The sequence below is a fragment of the Mucor mucedo genome (genome assembly GCF_025094135.1).
Source record: "Mucor mucedo strain NRRL 3635 chromosome Unknown EV154scaffold_7, whole genome shotgun sequence".
In the NCBI taxonomy this organism is placed as follows: Eukaryota; Fungi; Mucoromycota; class Mucoromycetes; order Mucorales; family Mucoraceae; genus Mucor; species Mucor mucedo.
The window spans coordinates 119,971-145,408 of NW_026252291.1; the positions used below are offsets into that span (position 1 = coordinate 119,971).

The window sequence follows — 25,438 nt, forward strand, 5'->3', positions numbered from 1 at the left end:
TTCATCCTTTTGATTATAATCGGAATTTTACAGATCTCCAGCGTTGTAACAGCTAAAATACAAACAATGTCCACTTGAGTGAAAGAAAATGAAGAGGTTGTAATTCAGAAGAATTTTTTTAATTTATACACTTACTGTTTTGTTGGAAATATTGAATTGCCTTTTTAATAACTATTCGAATTACGGCCAACAAAAAATAGTTCTTCCCAAAAAAAAAATAAAAATAAAAAAAATGAGATGGGGATTATTATTATTGTCACGCAGGGTTTTAAGACAACCTTATCCATTTCGCGAAATGTCTACCAGTGCACGTAAGAAAATTTTATATGCATTTTTTTTCTTTCTGCTGTGCTCAAAAAAATAAAAAAAAATGTTTTAGTGATCATTGAACAGCTTAATCCTCTTGCCAATGAACAAGATGCAAAGTTTAACATTGCTACTGGAAATACTAGCTTCAAGGACTTTATTCTTGCGTATCCTAGCGGTAATAATACAACCCAATCTCATACGTTGATATTCGATTGTCTTACAAGCCCTTTTTTTTTTCAGGGGCGTATACTGGTATGCGTACTGTGCATAGAGACTCCATTGTCGAGTTCAATACTCACATGAGTAGAATTACCAATTCCGTCTCACAACTATTCTCCAAAGATAAAAAAGCAGAGTCGGTAATGTCACCTTTCAGAGATGTTAAACAGTTTGAAGCCATGGCAGTACCCATGTTAAAAAAAGGGCTCGAGGCTTATTATAACACGGTAGATGAAACTACCCATAGTTCACACCCTTTTGAAGCCAAAGTATCCATTGTAGTAACATATTCAAGTGAGGTAACCTATATCCCTAAATAGCTCTAGTCAGTTAAAATTTAACCTGTTTGTCAAAAAATTCCACAGAAAGAAGCACCATTATTCGCAGCCCATTTTTCCCAGCTTCATTCTATTCCTTCTGACAAAAGAGTCAAGGTAGACATTGAGCAAGAGTCACGAAAGGCGCCCGAAGTGAAAGACTCACAATGGGTTCGGGATCGATCTCAATTGGAAGAGAAAAAGTCCAGTGAAATTAACGAAGTGCTTTTGATGGATGATCACGAGCAATTATACGAAGGTATTGCTTCCAATTTTTTGGCCGTAAAGATGGTAAATGACAAGCCTGTGGTAATGTGTGCTAGTTTGGATCATATCTTGTTGGGATCTATTTTGAAGATTGTGCTTACTCTTTGTGAAAAACATCACATTGATTTTGAATGGACCTTTCCAAAGCTTCAGGATGCAAGGGATGGTAAATGGGTTGGATGTTTCATTACCAGTAAGTAACAGTAACTATTAAAACAAAGTTGAGGTAACCATTGTAACATGTTCCTTAAAATAGGCACATCAAGACTTTTATTACCCATTGAGACAATCTATTTCCATGACGAAAGGTATATATTTAGACTCCCCCATGCAGCAAACTCATGTTATTAACACATTACTCCAGGATTGAATTTGAAGAATCTGCTCCAATTATTGAGTTTTTACGTTCTCAAGTATCCAAAGAGATTTGTAATGGCGCTTATAAAATTTTGTGAAAATAAAATTACAGAAAATTAAGATTATATGGGCGTGGCTGAGGACCCCCATCTCTTTTAATTGTCAATGTTTCACAGCTTTTTTTATACATGTATTCGTATAAATCATGAATCTTTCATTGCAATCAGACGACATGTTCTCATATAGTTGCCGCAGTGTAAATAGTAAATATTTTTGGATTCATTGAATATACGTAAGAATCGAGAATGCTTCTTTGATCTAAAGACTACTCGGACCTTTATGTGATTCATCTTGTAACTTATTGCCACACACACACACACACAAACAAACAAATAAACACAGAAACATACCGAGGTTTCGTTTGTTATCAAATCTAATATAAACAAAGAAGAAACGTCAATTATATAGACAACAGACAACAGGCCTATAAATCAGAGCTGAGTGTGATAGGACACCTAGATTCAAAGAGCTCCTTCATTGTCGGTGATTCATAACGACAAATGTTTCTCCCTTAGTTACTTCTTTCAAGAATTATTTAAAGTTATACATCGTGCTCACAAAGGCTTATGAGAATAAAACCAAGTAGCTCTAGTAGTCCTTACTTTTTTGGTTGTGTGCTAGAACGCAATTGGAAAGAAAATGACGGATGATGAAGAGTATAATGGTTTAATCATTGTGTGCTACCCAATGGACCCCCAGTGTCTAAAATAAGTAAAGCTCGCTAAAATTATAAATATCAAATCCATAGAGCGCCACACAATAGATTACTTCCTTCTTTTCTCTCTCTTTTTCTCTTTCACACCTTTTCTGTTATTTTGCACTGAATGAGTGTATATGTGCCTTTTGATGATCAAAGGAAGCAGGATGCATCATTCACAATCAAGTCAATGGGTATCCAGCTTGGTATCAATTTAGGAACTGCAATCGTTGTTATGATTGGATTCAGTTTATTAAGACCTGTACGGCAAAAAAAAAAAAATTACCCCTTTCCTCCAATTATTAAATTCGATTTTCTCCATTTTTAGAGAAATAGTTTGGTTTATGCACCTAAAGCAAAATTTTCAACAGACAAGTAAGTTTACCCATTACAACTTTTTTTTTTTTTTTTTTTTTTTTTTTTTTTTTTGCGTGTGATAGTTCACTAAACAAATCAATAGAAATCGACCTCCTTCGATAGCACCGACAGGCTGGCTTTCCTGGATCAAACCAGTGTTTAGGGTCAAAGACGAAATTTTATTACAGCAGATTGGATGTGATGCAGTGCTCTACATTCGATTCGTCCGTCTGTTACGAAAACTTTTACTCTGTATGAGTGTGATTGGCCTCGGTGCCTTAATACCTGTCTATATCATTGCCACCAAAGAAACTGGGTAAAAAAAAAAAAAAAGGAATTACACGCAATATATAAAGAATGACTATTTTTCATTAACACAGTTATTAATTAGTGATTGGCCTCCTGCTGCTGGTAGTATCGAGATTTTATCTATTTCAGGCATCAATTCTCAAAATGGAAAATTAGTAGAAACTCCCAATACGGTGTGGTATTGGGCTCCATTCTCAGCGACATGGGGATTCTCCATTCTCATTGCTTACTTTATGTACCGTGCTTCTTGTGACTATATCGACATGAGACAATACTATTTCCGATTACCCTCTAATGAAGCCACCATGAAATCCTTAATGGTGAGCCATATTCCCAAAAGTAAGCAGACTGATCAAGATTTGAAAGTTTGGATCGAGTCTACACGCGCCATTCAGCATCCCATCAAGGACAGTATGATGGGTCATCACAGTAACAAGCTATCTGAAATATATGAAAACCACGAAATTGCAGTACATCAATTGGAAACTGCGTTAGCCTCTTATTTGAGTGATGGTAAAAACACCGATTCAAAGAAGCGACCAACGGTGCGCGTGGGTGGCATGTTTTTTGGCTTATTCGGTGGTAAAAAAGTGGATGCGATTGAACATTATACCAAACAAGTCGCTGAACTGGATGGCGAGATCAAAAAGTTGAGAAAGGATCAAACCAAGACAGCACCCTATGGTTGGATTTCATTTGATAAAATCGAATATGCTCATCAAACCGAGCGATCCTTAGAGAAGTGGTTAAAAAAGACAGATAACGAAGATGTCTTTCAGGTTCGACTTTCACCTACACCTACCAATTTGATCTGGAATAATTTACCGATGAATGAGAAGGCTAGGAAATCAAAGCGGTGGATTGGACGTATTATTTATTGGGTATTTGTGTTTGTTTGGATGATCCCAATGACAGCTTTGTCTGCTACATCCAACGTGATTAATTTGATTCGATTAATTCCTAATTCGGCCTCCTTCATTGAGTCGCATCAAGTTTTAATGGGTCTTATTCAAGCCTATTTTACTCCTATTGTGATGGCCATTTTCTTTTACTTGTTGCCCATTTTCTTTCGATTTTTATCAAAGCAACAAGGCTATTGGACTCAAACAACCCTGGATCGCAAAGTGCTCACTAAGCTTTATGTGTTTTTCATCATCAACAACTTGTTGGTATTCACACTGACATCCATGTTAATTGGTATTTACGGGCAGATCCGTGCATTGATTGAATCAGGTTCGTTACCTTCAGATACGTCCATTTCTGGTTACGTCATGCAGATTGCACGAAATATCTCAGAGGTATCTACATTCTGGATCAATTTTGTTTGTTTGAAATCTTTGGGTCTGACGATGGATCTTGCCATGTTGGTGCCACTCATCACAATCACTGTCAAGAAGTTCTTGACCCGGCCTAGTCCTAGAGAATTAAGAGAGATGGCGAAACCACCCGAGTTTAACTTCCCACAAAATTACAACCTGTTACTCTTCTTTTTCACAATTGCGCTTGTGTATTCTGCTATGTCACCCTTGATCTTACCGTTTGCCTTGATTTATTTTACGGTGGCAGGCATGGTTTACAAATACATGTTGATGTACGTATATGTCACCAAGATTGAAAGTGGAGGTAAAATCTGGCCAGTTTTATTCCAAACCATCATGACATCCGTCATTTTTTTTCAGGTCACAATGATCATCATGTTGGTGCTGAAAGGGGGTAATTTACAAGCGTATATTTTGATTCCTTTACCTTTCATGACGTTGGCTTTCCAATATTTCTATTATCGTCGTATGCATACTTTGGGATCTTACTTGATCGGCTCGGATTCCAATTTACCTAGTAATTATATCGATGAATCTTTCCTTGGTGACGATCATCATGCTTCTGGTAAAAAGAAACCTGCTGCTAGTAAAAGCTCATTACGTGATCAATTCCAGGACCCTGCATATCATGACAAACTTTCAACTCCTACCGTGCATGAAGATGTCAAACATTTATTACAAAAAGTGTATCGTAATTCCACCCCTCCTGCTGCAACTTCACATGGTAACTCGCAACATCGTCACAAGGTTAATGAAACAATTGAAATGGTCCAGAACTATAGTAAAAATATGGCACATGATATGGATCTTGATCAACAGAAAGGGTTTAGTCACAAACATCATATTTATGATGCTGGTTGTCCTATTCAATTTGAGACTGTGACAGAAGAGGATATCTTAGAGGCCGAAAGTGAAGATGACGAAGAAGAAGTCACTCAAGGTCAAAGAGAAATGGCGCATTATGCTAAAGACGATGAGGAAGATATGTCTCTAACCAAGTCTAGTACGTTTGCATCATCTCATTATGCAGCCTCTTCCTATTACAATAATAATTCAGATACCACACCTTTGCTTCAACAACAGCCATCCGCTCCCCCGCCACTTCCGACTCATACTTCTTCGGAGAGGTTTTTAACTGCACCGCAAACACGTATGCCCTCTACTAATAATCGAAACATTACATCAGAATATATCGAAATGTATTCTTCGTTTACACCTAATGCAAGTGGAGTCAATATTGCAAACCGATCGGATTTGAGAGCAGTATCTTTAGAAGAGTTTGGTACCAATGACCCCGTTGAGCCACCTTTGGCTATTGACAGAAAACGCCATACGATGCCTTATTCTACCGAGCATGAAGATACGGATCGTCATTTATCACTTCCTAATATGTACCACCCTTCTTTAGCTTCCATGGATTATTTGTCGGAGGAAGATGAGGACGATGAAGATATTGAACATGCGGTGAGTGGGAAAGCGGTTGAACTGAAGCGACAACTTTCTGCACCTGTTGTTCGTCGTCGACATGAAAATATCAATACGGATTTAAAGAGACATAATACAGTACCTTCCAAATCTCGACAAGTGATTAATCCATTTGGTGATGAATATACAGAAAGTCCCGTTGAGTACGAAGAAAAAATCCTGGTGGAAGACGAGGACGAACAAGAAATAGAGAGACCTGTGAATTATCACCGTATCGTGACTGAAGAATCATTTGTGGATAATAAACGACATCCCACCAACCAAAGAAACAACAATGTATAAATATTAGTAATTTAATTAATAAAGTAGAAATCCTTGATATAACAAATCTATGAAATGTTTATTTTAAATTAAAGTAGTATGACACAATTACTTTTTTTTTTTTACTCTTTCTCAGCTTCCTTACAATCGAATTTCTGACCCTGTCTATGACTGATGAGTACTTTACCACCGTCGGTCCAACGAAGGGTTTCGATATTGCGTGCTTTGACAAGAGTGAGACCCAAGGTCTTGTATCGTTTAGCAACCATGTTTTTATAATTGGTGTTGATGTCGCTAGCAATGGCTGCGGTGATTTGTTCAAGGGTGACAGTAATTCCTATTTTTATAAGCATTGATAGTTATATTGTTCTTCTCTTTGTTGTTATGATTCGTTTGAGTTCTACGCAGTATTGGTTCCTTCATTATGCAGGGATTTGACGTCGTTTTTTCTCAACGTGCAAATCATCGTCGAAAGGAGCGGAGCGTGCCAAGGGCTTCTTGTCTGTAATCACGGGTGGCATCAAGGCATTCTCAATGCGTACCTGATTTTCAGAATTGACGGTCTCATTAGCAAATACTCTAGGATTTGCCAATTTTAATTTTTGGGCCATGCTACAGAGTAAAGAATACGATTCTTCCAGACTGCTTGTATCCAACAATGATCCAATAACAAAAGCGACATAAGACTGGATGTTCTGTGAGGAATCAAACCATTCTTCAGCACACGATCCACCGTTCACAACATCCAAGAAACCTTCACCTTCTTTTAATGTCTCGGGATCCTCATCCTCTGCCAAACCAACATAATCTCCCAAGATCTCGTTCATCCAAGCTAATAAACCACATTGCAAGGCCTGCTTGTAGGATGGATTTAATAAGAAGTCTTGCTTGACACTTGCATCTAACAGTTTTTGATCGCCTTTGAGTGATTCCAACATGTCCAATAATCGTTTAGCCAACAAGGGATCATTTCGCTTTAAAAACATCTTTACGCGTTTTAAACCTTTACTGTATATCTGATTGATTTCAGTGATTTTGCCTGGTTTTTCAAGTCGTTGATGTGCAGCAATCACAAGCGTTGGGCAGTAGTAGTTGAATGCCATGATATACATAAAAATACCTGCAATACTTTCCCATCCCATTAAGGCTTCGTAAACTGCTCTATCCCGATCATTACTTGTCAACAAATCCATCAGAATATTCAGCAAATCCATCTTGTTCGGTACATTAGCCGGTAAGTTGGCACCAGCAGATGTTGGCGAGTATTCTACTTTCTGTAATCTAGATGCCAATATTCTTAGGCCGTCACATTGGACCTGTGGGTCGTCGTTCTTGAGCATCCCAAGCAAAAGAGACGCTTCCTCGGCAGACTTGTTCATTTCTTTGGCCGCTTTAGCTGCTTTCACCGCTTTCGCCTCTTTCGCCTCTTTCGCCTCTTTAGCCTCTTTAGCCTCTTTAGCTGCTTTAGCTGCTTTAATCGCTACAGTTGGTTTCATGGCTGCTCGTGATAAAATTGGCGAGGGTGTCCTGCGTTTCAGGAGCAGCTTCGAAGTGGTAGGTGAGGGTGTCTTTGCTTTTGGAAGCAGGTTGGACGTGGTGGGTGATGGTGTCTTGGGACGAAGTATAATTCGTTTAGAGGTGGCTGATGGGGGCACCTTGGGTTTTAAAATCACCTTGGAAGTAGTGGATGAGGGTGTCTTTGGATTTGCGAGCAGATGAGACGCGGTGGGTGATGGTGTCTTGGGACGGGGTCTATTCTCTTTGGAGGTAATAGGCGAGGGTGTCTTGTGTTTTAAAAGTACTTTAGAGGCGGTGGGTGAGGGTGTCTTGGGTTTTAAGAGTACTTTGGAGGTGGTGGGCGAGGGCGTTTGAGATCCAGTTCGTGTCTTTGGTGACGCGGTGGATGCTTTAACAAATCGCAGAACTGGGACCGTCTTTTGTAACTGCTTTTGAGTTGCTGAGTCCAATGATTGACAAAATCTGGTAATGAAAAATAAAAATTTAGTTACTACGATTTATATGCATGTGTTAGGTCATTTTTCATACTTACATGCCAGCGTTGTCAGGCCATAACTGATTATATGTCTTAAATAACGCTCTACAAGATTCTCTTACAGTAGGCGAAGCATCCGAAAGACCGGTTTTCAAGAATGCTTCGATGGAGGAGAGTCCAGTGCTCGTATCGATGATTTTTTTGACATGTTCTTTGGATGCATGTGTTTCCAAGATGATTGTGATATTCTTACATGCATATTGGCGAAGCTGTACATTTTTATCGGACCTTGTTCTACATAACTTGAGAAGCACAGAGAGGTGGAAGCTGGTGTTTTTATAAAATTCTCCAGATGCCTCAGCAAGCTTCAGCATTGTTAATTTCTTTGTGCTGACGCTGCACTTTAGCATCGCGTCAGCGATAACAACGACGGCACGTTGATCAAGGGTGTGCCCCAGCTTTTGACCAAGGTCGGTCAGGAAAGCCAGGGCCTCTACACCCACCGAGCTTCGGAGGCTATGAATCTAGTTGCGATGGAGGTAGTAAGTGCCTTGTAACTGAATATTTTTATGTCGGGTTGTTTATTAAAACTTACGCCGTTAACCAGGCCTGGCAACTCTTTACAGAGGCCGGCGCTAATATCCTCCTTATGCTCAGAAAGGAGTTCTGAGCAACGGAGGATTTCACGCAAATTTTTTAAGACTTCAAGTCTTCCTTCCCAATTAGAATCATTTTCTTTTTCTTTAAAAAGCTTGGGTATGAGGCTAAATTGTTTTTCGACATCTTTTAGAGATGTGATCTAGAACAGGAGTCATTAATCGACTATTCAAAGTCTCCGGCTTACTGTACATACCTTAGCAACGCGTTCTTTTAGAGGACGGCTCATTGTTAATTGAAGACAAAAGAGTAAAGGCTGTGGGAAGAAAGAAAAAAATATTTATAAGAAATCGGGATTTGAAATTAAAAAGTAAGGAGAGAGATTTTTTTGTCGTGTGGCAAATAAATATCGCATATGTTGAGTGACACAAGTCAAGGCCTTGATGAAACCAACTGATTTTTAGTGTCCAAATGAAATACTACAAAGACAAAAGATGGCAGGCAAAATGATTTTTTTTACAGCTGTCATGATTGAAATATACATGTAAAAAACCACCTTTTTCTCTCTTGAATACGCATACACCTTTTTTTAAAAGGCAATTTTTTGAAAACACCCCAATGGTCCTCTTGTTGCGTAGCGTTTCTGACTGGTTTACATAATAAGAACGTATCAAGACGAAGTAATAGCAGTAACCGCTATTATTGTTATCCAAAGTGTTTAAGCTTTAACTGTTTCGTGATATATCGAATAGTACTATATATATTACGACTCGTCGTTTAATATATTTACCTCTTTTATCTCTCACAAGCCAAATCTAAGATGATAGATTATAAGAAAGGATTGATTTCTCCAAGGATTTACGGTTGGTGTTGTATATAGTTATTTGTTAAGTCTAAGGGCAGTTATTAGAATCCTGTTACAACACGACTATCAATGATACCAATGAATGGTCCATCATATAAAACTACGATGGATCTGGGCTGTTAAATAGACAAGCCAGAATTATCCTTAATCTTCTATAAACACTAGGGAAAACTTTCCCAACTAATTAGCTCTCAATTAATTTTTATGCAAATAAGTCGACAAGACTTATGATTGTATCCCTTTATTTTTTTATTCAAGTCTACTTTTACTGCACAACTTCAACAGTGCAGAGAGGTGCAAGTTGATACTTTCCAAGAACGCCTCTAAGCCCTCAGCAAGCTTCAGCGTTATTAGTTTTTTGGTGCTGACACTGCACTTTAACATCGCGTCAAGGATTAAAACGATGGAGCGTTGATCTAGGGTGTGCCCCAGCTTTTGACCTAGGTTGGTCAGGAAAGCCATGGCCTCTACACCCACCGAACTTCGGAGGCTATGAATCTAGTTGCGATGGAGGTAGTGAGTGTCTTGTAACTGAAAATTTTTTTGTCGGTTTGTTTATTAAAACTTACACCGTTAACGAGGCCCGGCAACTCTTTACAAATGCCAGCGCTAATATCCTCCTTATGCTCAGAAAGAATTTCGGAACGACGGAGGATTTCGCGTAAATTTATAAAAGTAGTTCAATCACTTTTATCCAACATATGCAATATTCGATAGCATAGTGGTGAGTAACCCGCCAGCTTTATCTTTAAAGCTATAACCGATTCATTGTCCTGTATGTGAAAACAAGTGTTAAAAAATAATTTGATTATACTGCTTCTTACGTCATGTTAACTTACTTTGTTTGTTTGACAAAAACTACCAAAATCAGTCATGTTGAAGACTATTACCCTGAAGTCACACCTCTTCAGGCAATAGTCTTTGCTGTTAAAATGTACTCAAATTAAGCCTTTGTCATCAAATTTGTTCTTCCAAGAAAATGAGCCCTGGGTCTCTATGTGGCCAAGAGTTGAAGCGAACCCTTTCTAAATTAAAAGAGAAAGCAGGCACTACTTGTGAGTTTTCTTGAAAAAAGAAGTCATTATCAACTAACCTTTTAATGTAACTTATCTCTTTAATAAAGATAGTTCTATACATAAAGATAAAAGAAAGGAAAAAAGAAAGGAAGAAAAAAAAAGTGTGTGAACGAGTTTTTTTATTGATAAATAAACAAGAGCTGGGCTGAATTATGTCAGGATGAAATAATTGATTACTCTATCACCCATAATGTTTGAGACTTTACTTGTTATAGAAATGTCTAGGGGGAGTGAAACATAAAGATTGGGTATAATAGCTTCATAATAAGTAGAACCTGTAGTAAATGACTTGTTAATATCATTTTGACAGAAAGTCATAGTTAGAAATAAGGATTTGCGATGCTCACGGTGAAAAATGGTTTATCAAAGAAAGAAAAAAGGTTGCAAATAATGTAAATGTATAATAAAAAGAAATAGATAATAATAATAATAAAAAAAAAATTTAATGTAAAATAATGTTTTCAGATTGAACAAGTGTTTCTAAAGTTTGTTTGATAGATGAACCCTCTAATACACGGATAGAAAATCCAGTGGCGGAAACATCCTTTTGAAGATAATTAAAGTAAACAGGTTGGGATGTTCCCACCCTCTTGTCCTCATCAAGAAAGAATTTAGCAAGTAATCGTGGTGGTTCCTTTTCTTTATGATATTGTTCGATTAAATCTTTGAGATGCCATGTTAAACGGTTCTTACTCATGTCCCAGATACCCTGAGGTGTGCTTTGGACATTTGTCACATGATTGTAAAATACATGAATGGATCCCTTTAGTTTATCCAAAGACTGCTGCTGTTGCTGGGAATGCTTGATCATCAAGTACGTCACACCATCTGTGCATTTCCACGAGGGAGATAAATACAGCGGCAGGGCTAACCGACCATCGCCATTTAACTCAACCTCATAGGTGAAACATGGGACGGGTTGACCTTGAGGAAAATGTGATGTATCTAATATGAAATGGTCTGTGGCTACCGAGATATACTGAGGATTTGGTATTAATTGTTGAAGGCCCTCCAGATGTGAAGCAGCTAAAAGTATGGGTGTTTGCGTAGATCCAGTGTACGTCAATGAGACCTGTCCTTTGACATGCATTCGATGGTACGCATCTATCATACTAGTCTTTTCATGGATAGAGATATGAACTTCTGGATTTTGGTCTTCCAGAATGGGTTGAAGTTGCCAACTGTTGTTTGTGGTAGTCATTGGCGAGTCGACTAGTGTGACGGGAGAATGGTGCAAGAGTTGAGGAGAGCTGGTGTACGGAGCAGACTCGGTTACCATGGGCTGTTGTTGTTGTAAGAAGGGGTTGGAATTGCCAGTATCCATGGACGACATGGATAACATGGAACTACTGCGGTTCATATTATTGGATGAATCATTGTATGTGCTATAAAGTGAAGAGTCTGTCTGAGATCTAAGCATGGAACTTCTAAAATATACAAATATATAAAGAAAGAAAAAACGGGATTAGCTGTGTATTATAAAATATCCAGTAAAAAGACATTACTCTCTTCTTCCCCTCGGTTTTCTTGTGATAGTAGGTGTACGCTAAATGATAAAATATGATATAAATCCAACATTGAAGAAAAAAAAATGGGTAGGGTTTAATGTATTACCTCACGCAACATGCTAGCAACCTTGGTGAATGATTCATTACTTTCGGAAGACTCTTCTTTTAGGGCACTGTCCTTGATATTGATTTGTAACTTTTGGTTTAATTTAAGGCTAATAGACGAAACAACAAAGTCAATTGATAGATGCGAAACAAGTTAAAAAGTGATGTTACCTTTGGAAATCCGAGTCTACATCGTCTGAAGTATTACGAGATGAGATATCGGATGCGATGGTAGGGAATTGACCTGTTGTGGTAGGCACTGAATAACCTTCTGAATCGACTAAATGAGTCTAAATAGTAGTGTATGTGTGGAGGGATAAGATGTATGTAAAAATCTAAAGAGTGTCTTAACGAGTACCTACATTGTTGGTATCGTTCATGATGGGTGCAACAGGAATTGTATCTGATGGTGATTGATGATAATCTGTAGCAAATTGGTTATCCATGGGAGAATAGGAGTCTTGTGATTGACCATCTTCACCGTCCAATTTACTATGTTTTTTCTTTTTCATGAATACGGATTTGACTATAAAAAGCATAAGAGTTAAAATTGAGTATATATCATATATATGTTGATAGTAGATATTACATTTGTTTGTAGAAGATGTTGTGGAACGTAGAGAATCATGCGAAACGCTATTTCTGGGCTGAGAAGGACGTGCAATTGTCATGAGTCCTTTTCCTCTTTCTGAGCAGAAATCCTGAATATCGTGTTGAATATCAAATTTGTCAGTGGCGATTAAAGTGGTATTGGCCAAGGACAATCTTTTCTGTAATTGGTCACATTGAATTTGCTCGAATTGTTGGACAGAAGATTTTAATCTATTCAACCGCGCTTCGTCAATTCCCTGAGACAAGTTTAAATAATCGACTCCTTCATTTTCCCAATTGGATTTGCTACTTTGTGATTTTTTAAAGATGGATCCTTTCACCGAAGACAGTTTATTCTAATCAGTGTTAAATAAAAGGAAAAGAGAAAATAACCTTCTGTCCTTTTTTTTTTTTACCTTGCTTTCTAACGAATGAATAAAGGGCTCCATCTATATATTTTTAAATAATTAATTAATTACGGAGGAAGGAAAATAGAAAATAGCCGGCGGCGGGATAAAGTACCTGTTGTAGTTTATCATAATCATCGGAGGGTGGTGATCTTAGTGGTCTTTCGATTTGTTGGGTGATTTTGTATGCCATTTCAGAATGACAATTGGCGATTTGGTTGTACTCTTTTAGCAGTAAATCCCAAACGGGAGCAAAGTGACTGTAATAATTGGGGAAAAAAGTGTGAGTGTTATTTTTTTTAATAAGACGTAAAAAATATCAAGATTTACCCTAAGACGCTTGGATCGGTGGTGTACAATCGTTTGGATGCTTTAGCTAAACTCTTTGCGTAATTATCTTCAATTTCAGCTCTAAATGTAATTTTTTTTTTTTGAAAAAAAAAAGGACTCATTTAGGGTATTTTTTTTAAAAAAAATGACACGTGTGATTATGCCCGTGTTACCTTTCTTTAAAATATTCGGCAAGTTCTGTATCAAGTGTCATAATATCCTTGAGTCTACTTTGAACAATATGAATACCCTCTTTAGGTTTTTTTGTCTATTGAAATTCATGCCAAACAAAATTAATTAAAAAGGGCAACCTCCTCATGTTTCTCTCAAGAGAAATTCATACCAGGAATGCGTCAACATAGGCAGTGGAATGCGACATTGTAATTAGCAAAAGGAAGGAATAAAAAGGAAAGAGAAAATGAAAAATAAAAGGAAAATGATGCTAATTGGAAAGAAACGTCACGCACGGGCCTTTAAGTTGGGCTAAGGCTCTTTTTTTGCCTCCCCCTCTTTGTCCCTTCTTTTTTTTTCCACAGTGTACTACAGAGGGAGAGAGCCTTCTTTTTTGTTTTGTTTGTTTGCATATCCGTAGAGCCCTTTACGAGGGGTAATTCTGTCCTGCCACAAGATAAAAATGACATTTGTGACGAATAGTGGGAAACTTGACTTTTTAAAAATCAGATAAAGCGGAGATGAATAAGGTGCACACTGCAAAAGCTATATTTCTCTCATTAAGTATTATTCATATTGCATATGATGGAATAGTGATTTATGCGTTGCTGTGTAGATACAACGTACTGAGAGTTGATCATCGAGAATATGCCTTTTGTTCTCTTGTTATCGATGTTACACACTGCGGTTATCAACCTGCAGTAAGCAGGCCGAAAGATAAAAAAGGGAAAAAATAACCCGTAAAGAAGAAATTGCTTTTGCTGCAAGAGAGAATAATAATAATAATAATAAAAAAGACGGGATATTTTTTATTATTATTATTATTAAGAAATCAGCATAAAAAAATATGTCTATTCTTCGTCCTCAGGGTCAGCACCGAATTGTTTATAATCAATCTTCTTTCCACGTGTTCTTCTGCCACCTGGAATAATCAACTTTGTATCCAACAATTCCAATTCATCCTCTACAATGAAAAAAAGAGGGTCAATACTCATATTCATTTTACTTTGAGAAGCCGGGAATTACCAGAGATACCCTTGCCTTCATCGGATCCTTCATCATCACTTTTAGCTCGCTTCTCTTTAGCTACTTTTCTTACAGGCTTTGATGATTTCTTTTTTGGCTTAATTTCCTCTTCAGATAAGTCTTCTTCCAAGTCTATTGATTTGTTTTTCTTTAACAAAAGAAGGTTCATTGTAGTAACAGTCAAAGCTTACCACTATCGACTTCTTCATCGTCGTCATTGTCGTCGTCGTCATCGTCGTCGTCATCGTCACTATCCTTGACAGCTGTGTATTTTTTGGGCTTCGTATTACTAAGAGACGGTTGGTAAGGAAAGAATAACAATAAAAAAGAGTTTCTATTTACCGTTTGGATTTTTTGCTTGACAATTTATCTTCATCACTACTTGAGTCGTCACTCACATGTTTACGTTTGTTGGCTAAAGCCAAGAGTTTGGCACGACGATCAGACATTTTATGTTATATATGGAAAAAGAAAAAGAAAAAAAAAGTTTTTTGTAAAGAAAAAAAAAAAAAAAAAAGGGTAAAAAAAAAATAATAATTATAATACAGGATAACGCGTTTTCGCAGTCAAACAATGGGCGTTTTTTTTTTTTTACAAAAAAAAAAAAAAAAAAAAAAAAAAAAATTAAAGGAGAAATTGTGTATCGATGCCATGTGTAAAGTCGTACATTACGATTTTTCCCAGATTAGAGCAACAAACGATACGTCCATAATCGAATTGTAGGTTAAGTATTCTTCCATAGACAGCTTGATCAAAACTTTTTAATAATTTTCCGTCTTGTAAACTCCAGATCTTCAGTGAACCATCGTAACTTCCGCTCACAATGCGTTTGGATTTACCATCCAATTGCAGTGTGCGTACAAGGTCAGTGTGACCTTCCAGTGTATGAAGACATTCACCCGTATCTGCAGACCAAACACGGATTGATTGGTCACTTGATCCACTGATAATATATTGTCCGTCGTATTCCACACATGCAATACCTCGGCTATGGGAATCCAGCGTCTTTATGCATTTACCCGTATTCTACAAATATATATGTCAATCTATATCCATCAATTATTATAATTTTCCCAACTTACAATATCCCATATCTTAATGGTACGGTCACCCGAGGCAGAGACGATTTATCATGCTTGAATTGAACAGCATTGACAGCCGCACGATGACCTCTCAAGGTCATTTCCAAAGACCCCTTTTCGAGATCCCAAATACGAACGGTTCTATCTTTGGAGCAACTGACGACAGTATTACCTAGCAATTTGACGTTCAAGACACTTTCACCGTGACCCACCAATGACTTAATTTTCTGACCTGTATGAATATCCCATACGATAAGGGTACTATCACTGCTTCCGGTAATCAGATAGCGATGATCAAACTGCAAACACAGGACACTTCCCGAATGTCCTTCCAACGTGAATTTTAAACGTCCTGTTTTAATATCCCATACTTTTAGATTTCTATCTCGACTGCCAGTGACAAGGATAGAATGATCAAACTGTAAACAATAGATGCCGCCGTTATGTTGCGTTTCATTATCCACAATAAGCTCATGTTTGACGGGAGGTGGGAATTGTTTGACTTTACATCGACCATCTTGCCACCTTTTCTCGATCGTATTTCGGTTACGGTAGAGGCGTTTCCAGTTAATGAATCGGGTATCAAAGGTCTCCTTGTAATGAAAAATGGCGGTCTCGTCGTATTTGACATGTCTTCGAGGCGGTGGTCGATTTAAAAAAGGTCGTTCTGTCACCAAATGAGCAAGTAATTCACGCTGTTGTTGCTGTTGAGGATGATGATAACTGGAAGCACTACTTGAACATGGCTGAGAACGAGATGGGTAAACTTGTGTGGGTCGAATAGCTAGACTGTTCTGATTACTACTACTGCTTTTACTGGTATTTCGACTAAGGTCAAAATCGGTCGATCGTTTAAAGGGTTTTAATCTAGCATCTGTTGTTCTGGGGATACACGAGGCGAGGGATGTTTTTGTAGGTTTGTTGGCGAGATACTCGTGGATGGCTTCCTTATTCGACGTCCAGCCTGCTGAATAAAATAAGTCTTTCCACAATGTTTGGTCTTCGCTTGCTAGTTTCCATTTTTTAGAGATGCGGGACATGCAAGTTAATGATTGGACATCGAGACAAAGTAAGATTTGGCTGGATATTTCGAACGGTAAAGCCTATTTTTTTCGTAGATAATGGGAAAGAGGGGGTTTAATATATATAGGGAGAGAAATATATGTATATATATATACATAAATATAAATACATATATCACTTACAGAGATGAAATCACGATGTAAGAGCGGTGATAATCTATCCACCACATTTAAAGTCTTTGAGATGGGAATGCATAATAAAAGCTGATATGCAAATTCTACTCGGGAAAGGGGATATATAAGGGTGCATGGGTTAAAAAAATTATATTGTTTGTATATATATATATATGCATGTACACTTGTCATTTACCTGCTTTTTGATCATCAGTCCAATGCTTCATGAAGTAAGGTTCGTCGAATCTCTGCTCTACGTACCCTTCGTCTGTTTCTGAACTTGAAAATATTAGCTTATTTTTTTTATAATTATTTTTAATGCTCAGTCTCTTATTACCAATGGTGCGATGATGATTCATGTTTTTTGGTTAAATTATTAGGGAGAGATGAAGAAAAAAAAAAAAAAAGAAAATAAGACAACAAAAAAGTTTTTTTTTTTCTTATATAAGGAGTGGTGTGACATCATACTAATTTATTTATGATAATTATATATAATTTTTTTTTTCTTCTGTGCTTTTTTACCAGCCCAATAGTTTTTCTCTAATTTTATCTACGAGTTTTTGTTCACCTTGTTGATGATCGACGGAAAAGATGTTCATGAAACTACTTTGTCTCTTGTATAAGTCATTTTGTTGAGGCTGATAATGCAAGTTTTCTACTTGTTTTGCTCTTTCATCCCATGTTACACCCACCAGATGATTTTGGTCAATGTTCATTCCGTTACATTCGATTGCCTTTTGAGCCACTTGAGGTGACACGTAATTAAATGTGATCCAATTGCCTTGACTTTGGCATGGCTCGGCTAATTCACCTAGGTTTGTAAAATACTTGATGATCTTTTCCACGTCCTTTCCATCATATCCAAATACACGAACACGGGTCTTTGTAGGATCCACGCTACGGCTTGTGTTAAATAATCCAAATGGGTTATTCATCTCGTTGTTCGTCTGCGTGAATAACCCGCCTTTTCCTCCAGCTCCCTGTCCTCCTACCGTCTGGATACCCGTCTCATTCAGTGATTCAAAAGGTGGCTCACCTCCTCCCACTGAATTCAAGTGTTGATTAAATCCATTGTTGACTACTTCGCTTTTTCCATGTGAAAATATCCCTTGTTCATTCTTAGCCATGACGTTGCGGCTACATAACATACTAGTTTAATGAGCCGTTCTCCCCCTTCCCTTTCCTTTATGTAAGATTCCCAACTTACCCAGTATCTAAATGGCTTCCTTCAAGCACTCTCTTTTTCGCACTGTAAATAGGAATAGGTGATTGGTTGTTGGCAGTCTATAGCAACAAAAAAAAAAAGTGTGAGTATACACAAATAACAGAAAAAAAAAAGATCAGCCTATATAAAATATTTTTTTTTGGGTGTTTACCGAGGTATTGTTATTATTGGTGTTGCTATTATTATTGTTGTTGTTGTTGGTGTTGGTGTTATCTGCAGAAGAAGTCAAGTAAAAAGGCAAAGTCTTGTTGCTTTCACTGAACCCAACCGAAGTCAAGGAAAATTCATCGATATTCTTTGACTCGACATTCGTGACCTGTTTATCTCTTGTACTGTTACTACTTCCAATGAAAAAATTTGCAGGCACCACCGTACGCGTCAACCCTTGAGGCGTGACAAGAAAATGAGGTACTTTGGTATCAGGAAAACAGGTATCTAAATCCAAATACCCTTTTCCTTCTTGTTGTTGCTGTTGTTGTTGTTGTTGTTGTGCTGTTGGTGCGTTAAACACGGAATGAGATGCTTGTGCGTAGGTAGAAGCAGCTGCTCCTGTGCCTGCGTTTCCTCCAAAAAGAGAATTGCCACCACCGGTGGTTGTGTTGCCAAACGTATTATTACTACCCGTTCCAAAGAATGAAGGCTTTGCTGCTGTTGTCGCTGTTGCTGCTGTGTTGGTATTTGTGGAGGTGCCAAAAAGAGAGGGAGTTGGTGTACTACCAAACAAGGAGGGTGCACTACTCGTGGCGGCGGGTGTGGTTCCAAAGGAGGAGAGTGTATTGGTGGGTGCACCTCCAAATAATGAAGAAGTAGCAGCAGTGGAAGTAGGGGCAGAAGTAGTAGAAGCAGCGCCACCAAACAAGGAAGACGTACTGGTAGAGGGATTTCCAAATAATGAAGGTGTACTAGTAGTAGGTGCACTTCCAAACAAGGAAGGTGTCGTTGTTGTTGTTGTTGCAGCGGCTGGAGTACCAAACCCTCCAAACCCTGTATTAGTAGTTGTTGTTGACCCAAACATTATTTAATTTATTTTCTTTTCACTAAAAGAGATCAATTAAGGGAAGAAAAGAAAAAAAAAAAAACCAATTTTTTTTTTTTTTAAAAAATATGGGCTACGTCACACGTTTTTTTTTTTTTTTTTTTAAGGTGGGCAGTTCAAAAGTCACAGATGCACATTTTTTATTTAGTCTGTTTATTGATTTCTGAACTCTTTAATTGACCACAGGCCGCCATGATATCTAAAAAGGAAGGCATTAGAATTCAAGGCGCATACATGTAAATAAAAAAGAAAAAAAAAAGCTAGGTTACCTTGACCTCTGGGTCTGCGGATAGTACAGTGAACACCACCTTGCACCACGACTTGGGCAAATCTCTCTATTTGTTCCATATTGGTAGACACATAACCACTTCCAGGCCAAGGGTTAAAGGGTCTAAAAAAATGAAATTACATGTTAGTTTTTTTTTTGGGAGCGTACGCGCGCAGTGGGGGGGGGGGGCATAAATATAAGGCTTACATCAGGTTGACGTGGGCAGGTAACTGTTTTAATAATTTGACCATAAGTCTAGCATCGGATAACGAATCATTCACGTGATCCAGCATAACATATTCAAAAGTAATTCTTCTTCCTCTGTTGCCCATATGATGTGCATACGATTTACAGGCTTCCAAGACCATTTCAAGAGGGAAAGTCTTGTTTAAAGGTACGAGGATATCTCGTAATTCATTGTTGGTCGCATGAAGCGAAATAGCTAACGATACACCCAACTCTGTTGCAATCTTGGGTATTAAAGGAACTACACCAGAGGTAGAGATGGTGATTTTAGGCTTGGACCAGTTCAGACCTTGAACGTCTGTAAGTACTCGAATGGCTTTACTGACATGACGCCAATTGTACAAGGGTTCACCTTGACCCATAAAGACCATATTAGACAACATCTTTTTCTTTTCATCCGCAAACGGGAAATCACCACAAGCAGAGGCCGCAATCATGTATTGACCCACAATCTCCCCCGAGCTTAAACTACGCTCTAATTTCTGTGTGCCTGTGTGACAAAAGCTGCAATTGAGAGAGCATCCAATTTGAGAAGATACACAAAGCGTCGATCGTTTTATCTCGGGTATGATGACGGTTTCTACAATTGCTTTAGGGTCTTGTTTTGTGTTGAATCCAATTAAGAATTTACGAGTGTTATCCAATGCCACCTTATCCAGCTTTTGATGAACCCCAATTTGTGTCAGAAATTATATATGCATATGCAAAAAGAAAAAAAAAGAAATGGAGCTTACCTTAACTTCACCATAGTTGATCTCGTATTTGGCACTGAGTTCTTGTCGAAGATCCTTGGAGAGATTAGGCATGTCTTCGAACTGAGTAATGCCTTTTTTGTACATGTGCTGCCAGATCTGCAAAGGTGTAAAGGATTTGGTATGCTGCAAGCCTTCCAGTTCGACTTTGAGGTCATCGAGTGTGAGGCCAATCAAGTTTGTCTTTTTACTGAACGGTGTGGGTACTTTAAAGTTACGCACCAAAGAAGAATAGCTTCTACTGAGTACCGATCTATTCAACATGTTTAGATCTATGTTAAAAAAAAAAAAAGAAGTAAAGAAAGTCACTATGAAAGGGGGTTATGGGGGGAGGAGGAGGAGGGGTGGAGAAAGAAAAGAAAAAGAAAAAAGGGGAAAAGAATTTGATTGGTTAATGAAGAGAATGTACAGTTTAAACAATAACATGTACTGCAATTGAAATGTTCAAAAGTTTGCTGTGATAGGCAAGAAAGAAACAAGTATTATTTTGAAGTTTGTACATACAAGATATTCAAAATAGAGTTTCACTATTTAAACATGCAGATTAATTGTAGATTGTCTCTACGTCAATAATAACTTTTTTTTTTTTTATTTTAGTAAGTTAGTTTTTTATTCGTTCATTTTGAAATTGTTAATTATTTAAGGTGGCTATATTTTCGATGGTGATCTCTCTCTCTCTCTCTCCTATTACAAAAAAGGGAGATTTTCAGGAGAGAGAGGAAAGAAGAGAGACGTTTTAGCACAAAAAAAAAAGTAAACAAAAAAAAAGAGAGACATTAATCTAATAACCATATTTGATGTTTATTATTACATAAGGAGCATACACTAAATCTTTTTTTTTTCATGTTGTAATTATTATTATTATTATTTTTGATATGAAAGGGGAGGAGTGAGGAGGTTTGGGGGTGGATGGGAGAGAGAGAGAGTGAGAGAGAGAGGAGCAGATGAAAAATAAAGGTCATTAAACGACTTTTAAATAAAATTGGAAAAAGTACTATTATTACTATTAAAGTGATGATGGAGTTGTTGTTGTTGCTGCTGATGATGATGATGAATAGCAGTATTAGATGAAGGCGATGCCTGTTGTTGTTGTTGTTGTTGTTGCTTTGATGGCTTATTTAACATGGTTTCCTTGGTTGCACTATTACTGCTGTGTCTATGGATACGGATGTGTTGGTTCAGATTGTCTGATCTTGAGAATCTCTTGTTGCAGCTATGATAAGGGCACTCAAAAGCTAAAGATAAAATGTGAGTTTTTTTTTTTTTTGGTAGAAATAATCAAGACTTACGTTTTTCCAGGGTGTGAATAGAGCGGATGTGTCGTTTAAGATGCTCGGATCTTTTAAATACTTTACCACAAGAATCCGCCTTACATGTAAACATACGAGAATTGCATCCCGGAATATTAGAGACACGACGTCCTCGAGAGCGAGGTGTTTTCTTAATTTTATTATTATTGTTGTTAGATGCTGCTGCTGCTGCTGTTGGTGCTGTTGGTGTTGTTGTTGTTGTGGTATTGTTGTTGCTGGCGGATGTGTTTGTGGTTGAGGATGAAATCAAATTATTATTATTACTACTGGGCTGGTGATAATTGTCTTTTAAAATGAGAGGAGGAGAGACAGGAGTTACAGGGCGAGAAATATTCTTATTCATCGACATGTTATTCATGGGAAAATGCATCATTGAGTTATTGCGATACATATTGTTGGAAGAGAAATTCTTTTGGTGTGGATCATAGTAGTGAATCTGTTGTTGCCCACCATTCATCATTTGCGGGTGGTATTTGGTCTGAATATCCACGTAGATGGGATCAATGAACGATGTGACAGACACAGGGCTAACAGAAGAAGGTGGGGGTGTCTCTTGCTGAACATAGTCATCACTGTCATTGGAAGGCGAAGAATTGTTGGGGAGATAGCATCCGTCAGCATCAGATAACATACTAGTATAACTAAATCTTCTTGTATGTTGCTGTTGTTGCTGTTGCTGCTGTTGTTGTTGTTGGTGTTGGTGTTGTTGCTGATGCTGTCTTTTCATGAATTGATTATATTCACTATTGCTATTATTAGTATTGTGATGCTGGTCTTGTATCTGTTGCAACTGTTGCTGTTGCTGTTGAGTTAATGAATTGGGATTAATAAATCTCTGTTGTTGCTGTTGGATACAAGGTAACGACATGGTTTAAGTAAAAAAATAGAGAAAAAGTTAAAAAAAAGTATAAAGAAAGAAAGAAAATAAAGAAATGAACAGAGACATTTATAAGGTGGGTATTTAAGGGTTTTTTCTATTTTAAGTGATTACTACATGTAAAAGAGACAACATATTTATATAAAGGGAGTTCAATTTAGAATGATGCAGTATTTTTTTATGCAAAAAAACCAAAGTGGGAATCGAAGCTAAAACGTCAATAATTATAAAAACACGAGTTCAAGGGTTTTTTCTTTTTTTTTTCACTTTTTTTTTTGTAAGGGGCAAAACTCTTTCTTTTTCTATATATTGTCGTTTTAAAGGAGACCACTTCGAATTGACTATTTTAGCTTAATGGGTAAATATTTTCCCGTAAATTCAATTTTTTTTTTTTTTTCAGAGACATTTGGAAAATCCCGAAAAAGCCATGAGTCTAACTTTTTTTTTTTTTTTTACTCCCTTTTCGTCGAGAACACTTACACACACACATACACACACACACACAGACACACATATTATTTTACACATAAAATAAAAACTATTTTAAATATACGCCATTAATAAACGGTAAAGCATATTGTTTTAGTGTTTTAGGGGAGGTTCATTTGTTGATTACTAAAATGTACAGTGTTGTTATTTCTTTCGTTTTGCATAAATTAGATCGTAACATGAATTCAAGTGGAGAGGATGAAGCGAGACAAGAACAATTGCGAGAGTTTCTAAAGCAATATAAACTGGACCACTATGCTGCCACACTCATTGAAGAAGGATTCGATAGGTTATTATCTGTAAGTTGTCATCAAATAGTGATATATCCAAATAGAAACAAAAAAAAAAGGACTCCTTTTAATATACGGACTCTAATCTTATTGCTTATCCCCCCCCCTCCCCTTCTTCGTTTCTCCTATCAGTTATTTGATATCACAGAAACAGATTTAATTTCATTAAACGTTAAGCGTGGGCATCGACGAGTAGGTATTGTGCAACAATTTTGCTAAATTTACATAAACTAAAAAGGATCATAAAAAAAAATATATAACCCCACACGTCATGATTTGCTAACCCTCGATTATTAATAATAATAATTTTTTTTAATATAGTTACTGCAACGGGCCATAGCAACCGCTCGTGGTGTTCCTATTTCTACGCCGATTTTAATAAATTATGGATATGATGAACCAGGTAATTATAAACAATCTCCCTAAGACACATAAAAAAAAGAAAAAAGGCTATAAAAATCATCATTTGTACTTTTTTAGGGACTTCCCATATGCCAAAACCAGGAACAGTAACCACGACGACGACGACGACCCGATTCATTCCAGACGACCATACAACTCGACGCAGTAGTCCAAATACGTACTATAATAATCACCATCATGTTCAAAAGAAGCGAAAGCAACATGTGCCTTCAAAACCAATTACTGCCTTTGATGAATTCCTCAATGAATTAAAACGAGACTTAAGTGGGACTTCCATACCCGAAATTACCTCCATTGCATACGATCGCTGGAATTCATTAACGAGTACCGAAAAGGAAAAGTACGAACGAGAGGCATTGCATGCAAACTCGGACTATGTGATGGATCGCTTTTTATTTGAAGATGACAATGACAGGGTACGCACTGGGCTAGGCTAGACTAGACTAGACTGGATCGGGGTTATCATCTTTTTTAACTAATCCCCTTTATAATTATATTTTAGACATACATTGGACTTCACTCTTGTTAGTATACCCACCACACCCACCCACTCACACTCACTACAATCACCCACACTACACGCCCACATTACACACACACACACACTACACACCACATACGTCCCTTCTTTATTATAATTACTCAGATCACTAATATTTCCCATTGTCACAATAGCATCCTTCGCCAGATCCGATCAACACTACCAGCCTACACGAGACGACTGTGAACTATCCGTACCTGACATTTACTATTCAAACACCCATTCTTCCTCCGAAAACTAACTTTTTTTTGTGTATATTTTCTTTAACCTTTTTTATTACTGTGAATAAAACTATTAGCCCTTTTTTCATTCTTTAGGGTGAAATACAATGTCTGCTGTATGTCCATAATGTTGAGCACGCTTTCGTTCGAATTCCTCATGCCGCTTACGAGCTGTTTATATAAAAGAGTTACACAATTTAATATATATTTTTTTTTTTTTTTTTTTTGTAAAGTGATGTTTTGGGGGAAGGGGTGTCTATACTTGCCTTCCTCCTGCTTTTCTCTCTCCTCTTGTTCATCCCATGCATCGGTACCAAACGAAATCTTATTGACGCTTTGACCACCCATATCATCATCATCTAAACAAAACTCCTCGGGCTCTTCATGCGCTGCTCTTATATTCTCTGGTAAATCTACACATAATGGGATGGACAGTTATTTGACAGAGTTTCTTTTTCATATAAACATATCAGTCTAACCTTGCCAGTTAGTGACCTCATCTAGATCACTATTGTAACGCACATAAGGCGTATTAGGCTCGTCTACTTTCATTGTCACTTGCTCTTTTAGTTTTTCAGTCTCCTTGAGTTTGTTCTCGTCCCACTTTAACCTATTTAATAGAGAAAAGAAAAGGTTGAATATCTCCTATTTTGGCCTATGGGGAGGAAGAGGAATTATTTACCTGTGCGCATTTTTGGGCTGACACGTATTTTTTAAAATGCCTTTATGGGACTCCATTGTATAAAGTAAAAAAGAATGGCCGAAAAGAAAAGAAAAAAGGAAATTTGGACGTTTTTTAAGTTTTTTCTGGACGAATCAAAATTAATTTGCAAAAGGGAAATTTGAGTGTTGTAAA

The 25,438-nt window shown here is 37.4% G+C and overlaps 11 protein-coding genes across 11 annotated transcripts; 3 read left to right on the forward strand and 8 right to left on the reverse strand.

Annotated features, from left to right (window-relative positions):
• Positions 1-211: 211 nt before the first annotated feature.
• On the forward strand, positions 212-1,628 carry EV154DRAFT_493249 (uncharacterized protein). The gene is made up of 5 exons (XM_051599782.1): positions 212-311; positions 380-484; positions 550-827; positions 894-1,305; positions 1,369-1,628. The coding sequence occupies exons 1-5, from the start codon at positions 233-235 to the stop codon at positions 1,461-1,463; spliced, it is 969 nt and encodes a 322-aa protein (XP_051462442.1). The 5' UTR covers positions 212-232; the 3' UTR covers positions 1,464-1,628.
• Positions 1,629-2,303: 675 nt separating this feature from the next.
• Positions 2,304-6,024, forward strand: EV154DRAFT_493252 (uncharacterized protein). Its single transcript, XM_051599783.1, has 4 exons — positions 2,304-2,488; positions 2,555-2,601; positions 2,687-2,899; positions 2,975-6,024. The coding sequence occupies exons 1-4, from the start codon at positions 2,354-2,356 to the stop codon at positions 5,976-5,978; spliced, it is 3,399 nt and encodes a 1,132-aa protein (XP_051462443.1). The 5' UTR covers positions 2,304-2,353; the 3' UTR covers positions 5,979-6,024.
• A 159-nt stretch (positions 6,025-6,183) lies between these two features.
• Positions 6,184-8,869, reverse strand: EV154DRAFT_493259 (clasp N terminal-domain-containing protein). The gene is made up of 4 exons (XM_051599784.1): positions 8,804-8,869; positions 8,546-8,749; positions 8,008-8,474; positions 6,184-7,937 (listed from the first exon to the last, which is right to left on the reverse strand). The coding sequence occupies exons 1-4, from the start codon at positions 8,834-8,836 to the stop codon at positions 6,380-6,382; spliced, it is 2,262 nt and encodes a 753-aa protein (XP_051462444.1). The 5' UTR covers positions 8,837-8,869; the 3' UTR covers positions 6,184-6,379.
• Positions 8,870-10,930: 2,061 nt separating this feature from the next.
• EV154DRAFT_591988 (Muniscin C-terminal mu homology domain-containing protein) lies at positions 10,931-13,964 on the reverse strand (the record flags this gene model as incomplete). Its single annotated transcript, XM_051606909.1, has 11 exons — positions 13,773-13,964; positions 13,603-13,697; positions 13,430-13,510; positions 13,215-13,359; positions 13,109-13,141; positions 12,691-13,048; positions 12,464-12,627; positions 12,273-12,391; positions 12,103-12,211; positions 11,994-12,034; positions 10,931-11,915 (listed from the first exon to the last, which is right to left on the reverse strand). The coding sequence occupies exons 1-11, from the start codon at positions 13,806-13,808 to the stop codon at positions 10,931-10,933; spliced, it is 2,166 nt and encodes a 721-aa protein (XP_051462445.1). The 5' UTR covers positions 13,809-13,964.
• A 487-nt stretch (positions 13,965-14,451) lies between these two features.
• On the reverse strand, positions 14,452-15,075 carry EV154DRAFT_558724 (uncharacterized protein; the record flags this gene model as incomplete). The annotated part of the gene is made up of 4 exons (XM_051605506.1): positions 14,452-14,564; positions 14,627-14,758; positions 14,818-14,915; positions 14,969-15,075. 4 exons carry the CDS (start codon positions 15,073-15,075, stop codon positions 14,452-14,454), a joined length of 450 nt encoding a protein of 149 aa, XP_051462446.1.
• Positions 15,076-15,210: 135 nt separating this feature from the next.
• Positions 15,211-17,309, reverse strand: EV154DRAFT_493267 (WD40-repeat-containing domain protein). Its single transcript, XM_051599785.1, has 5 exons — positions 17,242-17,309; positions 17,101-17,178; positions 16,914-17,008; positions 15,738-16,811; positions 15,211-15,652 (listed from the first exon to the last, which is right to left on the reverse strand). Exons 1-5 carry the CDS (start codon positions 17,261-17,263, stop codon positions 15,251-15,253), a joined length of 1,671 nt encoding a protein of 556 aa, XP_051462447.1. The 5' UTR covers positions 17,264-17,309; the 3' UTR covers positions 15,211-15,250.
• A 23-nt stretch (positions 17,310-17,332) lies between these two features.
• EV154DRAFT_493269 (uncharacterized protein) lies at positions 17,333-19,172 on the reverse strand. The gene is made up of 3 exons (XM_051599786.1): positions 18,281-19,172; positions 18,112-18,188; positions 17,333-18,041 (listed from the first exon to the last, which is right to left on the reverse strand). The coding sequence occupies exons 1-3, from the start codon at positions 19,142-19,144 to the stop codon at positions 17,423-17,425; spliced, it is 1,560 nt and encodes a 519-aa protein (XP_051462448.1). The 5' UTR covers positions 19,145-19,172; the 3' UTR covers positions 17,333-17,422.
• Positions 19,173-19,636: 464 nt separating this feature from the next.
• On the reverse strand, positions 19,637-20,485 carry EV154DRAFT_412276 (cfr family radical SAM enzyme; the record flags this gene model as incomplete). The annotated part of the gene is made up of 2 exons (XM_051595506.1): positions 19,637-20,338; positions 20,414-20,485. The coding sequence occupies 2 exons, from the start codon at positions 20,483-20,485 to the stop codon at positions 19,637-19,639; spliced, it is 774 nt and encodes a 257-aa protein (XP_051462449.1).
• A 918-nt stretch (positions 20,486-21,403) lies between these two features.
• On the reverse strand, positions 21,404-22,084 carry EV154DRAFT_412137 (uncharacterized protein; the record flags this gene model as incomplete). Its single annotated transcript, XM_051595497.1, has 2 exons — positions 21,404-21,666; positions 21,721-22,084. The coding sequence occupies 2 exons, from the start codon at positions 22,082-22,084 to the stop codon at positions 21,404-21,406; spliced, it is 627 nt and encodes a 208-aa protein (XP_051462450.1).
• Positions 22,085-23,286: 1,202 nt separating this feature from the next.
• On the forward strand, positions 23,287-24,257 carry EV154DRAFT_558727 (uncharacterized protein; the record flags this gene model as incomplete). Its single annotated transcript, XM_051605507.1, has 4 exons — positions 23,287-23,406; positions 23,530-23,589; positions 23,719-23,800; positions 23,878-24,257. 4 exons carry the CDS (start codon positions 23,287-23,289, stop codon positions 24,255-24,257), a joined length of 642 nt encoding a protein of 213 aa, XP_051462451.1.
• Positions 24,258-24,495: 238 nt separating this feature from the next.
• EV154DRAFT_598654 (uncharacterized protein) lies at positions 24,496-25,320 on the reverse strand (the record flags this gene model as incomplete). The annotated part of the gene is made up of 4 exons (XM_051607060.1): positions 24,496-24,753; positions 24,897-24,995; positions 25,062-25,192; positions 25,265-25,320. 4 exons carry the CDS (start codon positions 25,318-25,320, stop codon positions 24,668-24,670), a joined length of 372 nt encoding a protein of 123 aa, XP_051462452.1. The 3' UTR covers positions 24,496-24,667.
• Positions 25,321-25,438: the final 118 nt, after the last annotated feature.